Here is a 4,754-nt window from a genome sequence, read left to right as displayed (position 1 = left end):
CCCCGCCGGCATGCCCGGGGTCCTGGGATGGGGAAAACCAAAGGGGAAAACATGCCCGAAGCAAAACTATTTTGTAGTTAACACAAGACGGCCCCACGCTGCTCCCTGGTTCAGGTGAGGGTTTGTTTGGTGGGCTCAGACCCCCTCCCCAGCATGGCAGGCATATGCTGCATCAATTTGGAGAGATCAGGAGCTAAAAGCACCTGGAGCAGCCCCTGGATCGCCGCCCCTGGATCGCAGCGGCTGCTCCCGGGGGGTTGCGGCTGCAGCGGGGACTCTGCCCCCCAGTCTCCTCACAGCACTGGGACACGCGCACACCAAACGCGGCAAATTCTGTTAAAAATGTCGTTTTCTCGCAAAGTTCTCCACCCCGCGGCATCGCCCGTCGGCGGCGGGTTGGCGGGGGACGGGGGCAGAGGCGCAATCTGTGCTGGAACGGCTGCCAGCCCTTTTCCTTCGGCAGGCGATGGCTGGGTTGTGGGGCGGGGGGGGGACACGACGGCTCTTTTTTAAGCTCTCCCGTCCTCCCCCTCTCCCTCAGGTTTCATAACCCTTCAAAGCACGAAAAGGCTCCTCCGGTTCCCGGCTAATGAGCCCCTGCGGAGGAGGAGCCGCGGTCCTGGCAGGAGGGAAGTTCGGCAGCAAAATCTCCCCACCGCGGGTGTGACGGGGCAGGGAGGGACACGGAGGGGTCTCTGCGGGGTCCCGCAATAACCCAAATTTGGCCGGTTCTCTCCCCAAAACGCCCCTTGGCACGAGGCTGCCCGGGCTGGGAAATCTCTCCCTCCCCGTGCAGACGCTGCGTGCAAATATTTATTTACACAGCATAAAGGGGGTTATTTATTAAGCCACAGCTGACAACTGTATTCAAACTAATTTCTCTTAATAAGGCACTTGTGGTCACCCCGGCAACAGCACCGGAGCGCCCTTAGGAGACGTCTTAATGGGGTGAAAATCCCCTTGGATGCAAAGAGGGTGCTGAGGGGGCCTCCGGAGATGCTGGGCCTGGAGACATCATCCCCCCTTCTTGGAGACCCTCTCCATCCCCGGAGATGGAGTCCAGAGGGAGGAAACTGGGCCAGAAGTGTCTATTTCTTGTGATAGATGTATATATACAGAGGTCACCAAAAGCAGGAGGGCATCAGAGAGGGTCCTTGCTTGCCAAGGGGAAAATAAGGGATGGCAGAGCTCCTACATTCTGCTTTGGGTTGGAAAACACAATGGCTGCTTTATTAACACCTGTAAGTACAACACTAATTAAGGAAGGTGTGGGATGAAGGCAGGATTTCTGCTTCCTTGCACTGACCAAGGTGACAGGTTAAATTGTCGAGAATAAGAAAGACAGCAGAAGGACGTCTCAGCTCCATCTCTGCCTCAGAGAATAATTAAACCCAATTTCCCCTGGTTTTTAAAATCCCGGATCCATCAGCTTACCAAATGCTGCACTATCCAGGGTTTGCAAAACAAAACTCCCCAAAACCTGAAGGAAGCTCCTTATCCCCTCTGAAACCCAGACCTAAACTCACGCACTAAATTATGATGGGGTTTTTTGGGGGGTATTTTACTGAACAGCCACACAAAGCTCCAGCCAGCCAGGGTGGCCCTGGGGAAACCCACCAAGAACCCACCCCAAAACAAAGGGACTCACACTGGGAAGTAGAGCAGGCTGTGATTTACTGGGACAACAACGCTCCTGCAACAACAGAGAACACGACTGTGCCGAGGCACCCGGCCAGCAAACCTGCAGCACCTGCAGCACCACCGAGCATTGCCACACTGGGGACCCGGAGAGGTGACACCAGAGCAGAGACCAGGGGGATGTTTGTGCTCCTGGGGACTCTGGGGAGGTGGCACCAGATCAAAGACCAGAGGGATACCCACAGTTCTGGGGACCTCTGAGAGGTGACATCAAAGCAGAGACGGGAGGGTTACTCGAGGTTCTGCAGAACCTGGAGAGCTGACACTGAGAGCAGAGACCACAGGGAAGCTCCTGGAGACCTGAGAGAGGTGAAACCAGAGCAGAGACCAGAGGGATGATCCTGGGGACCCCGGAGAGGCAACACTGAGAGTAGAGACCAGAAGGATGCTCATGGTCCTGGGGACCTTGGAGGGGTGACCCTAGAGCAGAGACCGGAGGGGTGCTCGTGGTCCCCAGCACTGGTTTCCCTCCTGTCTCACCCCCAGACACACAGACACGAGACAGAAGCCTGCTGGGACAGGGCAAGGCTGCTACATGCCAAGGGAGGGAGCGAAAGGCAGCGGGTTCCAGATGGGCTCCACAGGCATGGCAGCCACGCCAGAGACAGTGGCACAACTCCCTCTGTAGGCACTTGATCCTTCAATCCCAGGCACCCTGGCTCTGCCTGTGAAGCTCCAAAGGCACACGTTGGCTGCAAGGGATCTCACAAACTCCTTCTGGGATTGCAGAGGGGCTGAGGGAGCCTAGCACCGTGTGGATGTGGTGGGGTTTGGTCCCAGCCTCCAACCAGCCCGGCTTGTTCATGGCTGGGCTCGATCCTCCTGGCTGTCACAGCAGGGCTGCTCTTCACATGGTCATTCCCAGCCCCCATTCCCTTTGATCCATGAGATGAGCATGCTGTTCAGACCTTTGTCTTCTCTGAAAGCCATCTGAGATGGCAGGAGCCAGCCAGGAAAGCCGGGACTCGGGGCTGAGGGGCTGCAGCGGGGGCTTGGCAGTGATTCAGGGCTGGGAAGAGGCATCTAAGCAAGGACAGGGCAAGTGGAGCAGGCCACAAGGTCTGCTCTGGAAACTGGGCTGGGAACCAGAAGAAACCAGGAGCAGAGGGAACTGCTGTAACTGGAAGTGCTGCTCCAGTTGAAAATAAAAAGCATCTACTGCAGGCAGAGCAAGGTTCCCTTCCAGGGCAAAATCACGACTGCTGAGTGCAGGATTTTGCCCAGACTGCTCTGTTTGCAGGGTTTGCTCTAATAAACACACGCGTCCCTGCAGCAGAGGAGTTGAGCTCCTTGGAGGCATTTCCTTAAGAATGAATCCCTGTTCCTGTGCCCTCGCTAATCTGCCCAAGCCTCCCTCCTCCTCCTTTCTACACACTGCCTGGGTTGTAGCACAGCAGGTTGAACTCTAGGTTTTCATCCCAGTGACGGAGCAGCACAAAGAGCTGCTGGGCTGCAGCTTTCACCGTGGCCAGGCTGGATCCCTCTGGGAAGTCCTGCCTGCTCAGCCACAGGCTGGCTTTGGCAGCCACCAGCTCCCACTCGATGAAGTAGGAAGCCGAGCTGTGCTCCAGCCAGGCCAGGGCCACGGCCGTGGCCCACAGCATCCCCTCGGGCTCTGTCTGCTGCTGCAGCTCCACGTCGGAGAGCAAAGCCTGGACCTGGGAGCCGTCGGTGTCCCAGCCCCGGCTGCTGTGGGCCTGGCACTCGGCCGGCGAGGAGAAGCGGCGGATGGTGATGGCCGGGGGGGACAGTTCCTGCTCGGCTTTCAGGGCTCTGCAGACGCTCTCGGCCGCGCTGCCTGACGAGTGCCGGAGGCGGCCGGGGTCCTCCAGCACCGCTCCCCGAGCCATGTCTCCAGTGCTGGGACCCTTCCCCTGCCCACTGGGGACCAGGAGCTGCTGGCTGGAGTTCAGGGTTTTGTGCTCTGAGGAGGGACTGTTCCTCCTGGTGCTGTAGGAGCCAGAGGGGCTGAGGGACAGGCGGTGGCAGGCGAAGGGTGATGTCCACTTCAGCTTCTCCATGGGGATGCTGACGGCATCGCAGAAAGCTGAATTCAGGAGAAAGGCACCGCAGGCCAGCTGCAGGGACACCTGCAAGGGATGGCAGGCACAAAGGGAAGCTCTGGCACACCAACCCCTTGTGGGTAGCTCAAGAAAAAGGCATGGATGGATAGAACAGCTCTCCATCTCTGAGCAGGTCACTGGACATGGTTGTCAGAGACAGCAGGAGGAAGATTCGGGGGGATCCTCCTCTGCTCCCCTGCAGTGACCACGCAACCCCAACAGGACCCGGGGAGGAGCTGCTCACCAGGGGAAGGTAGCCCATGCTCTCATTGTCGCCCTCGGAGCCGGCTTCGCTCCCTCTGCTTGGAGATTTACTCATGAAGCCTTTGGCAGCTCGAACCAGCAGCCTGGTTTTATTAAGGGTCAGCCTGTGAGAGGATGAAAAGGTGTCCGTGACCTCTGTGCTCATCCTGACACCCACCCTCCCCTCCAAAACCATCCCTGCTCCCCAGACACTGGCACTGCGCTTGGTCCCAGCTCTGGCCGCTATCCCTGCAGTCCCTCCTTTCCCCCTGGCTTGTGTTCACATCAGATCCACGCAGGTGAAACGTGCTGAGGTCAGAGGAAGGTCGAGCTGGCTCCTACCTGGCAGCAAAGAGCCTCTCGATGGATTTTTGGGCTTGTGCAGAGGAAGCTGACAGGCTCTGGAGTGGCCCTGGGGAGAAACACAGTGCTGGGGGTAAAACAAGGTGCTACAGGGGAGCAAAAGGGAGCAGAGTCAAGGTCCTGAGACACGAGGTGGTTTGTTTGTCTGCTGAATCTTTGGCAAAACCCTTTCTCTCCCCTTGCCTCATTTTTCCTACATGGATAATAACATTCCCACACTTCTCTGGAAGAGATTTATACCAACAGCCACATAGGCTCCATCCTTTGCACCTCAGAATGAGTCAGGCCCTGTGCTCACAAGCCTAATTTTAGGTCATAATTTTTTTTTAAATTCCCCAAAACTCAGCAGAAGCCCAAACCATGGACTCGATGCAGCTGCACCGAGAG

The 4,754-nt window shown here is 57.4% G+C and overlaps 1 protein-coding gene across 1 annotated transcript in view; it reads right to left on the bottom strand.

Moving 5' to 3' along the window:
* Window positions 1-1,656: 1,656 nt before the first annotated feature.
* The window catches only part of VWA5B1 (von Willebrand factor A domain containing 5B1), a 30,930-nt gene continuing 27,832 nt past the window's right edge, over window positions 1,657-4,754 (bottom strand). Inside the window, exons 25-27 of the mRNA XM_017735076.1 lie at window positions 4,347-4,418; window positions 4,006-4,129; window positions 1,657-3,788 (exon numbers count right to left, since the gene is read on the bottom strand). Of these exons, the coding sequence (XP_017590565.1) occupies window positions 3,066-3,788; window positions 4,006-4,129; window positions 4,347-4,418 (919 nt within the window). The 3' untranslated portion in view covers window positions 1,657-3,065. The remainder of the gene's footprint in view (window positions 3,789-4,005; window positions 4,130-4,346; window positions 4,419-4,754) is intronic.

Source organism: Corvus brachyrhynchos, unplaced genomic scaffold, assembly GCF_000691975.1.
Source record: "Corvus brachyrhynchos isolate BGI_N302 unplaced genomic scaffold, ASM69197v1 scaffold525, whole genome shotgun sequence".
Taxonomy (NCBI): Eukaryota; Metazoa; Chordata; class Aves; order Passeriformes; family Corvidae; genus Corvus; species Corvus brachyrhynchos.
Note: the sequence above shows the minus strand (reverse complement) of the source record. Positions and strands in the feature narration are given on the sequence as shown.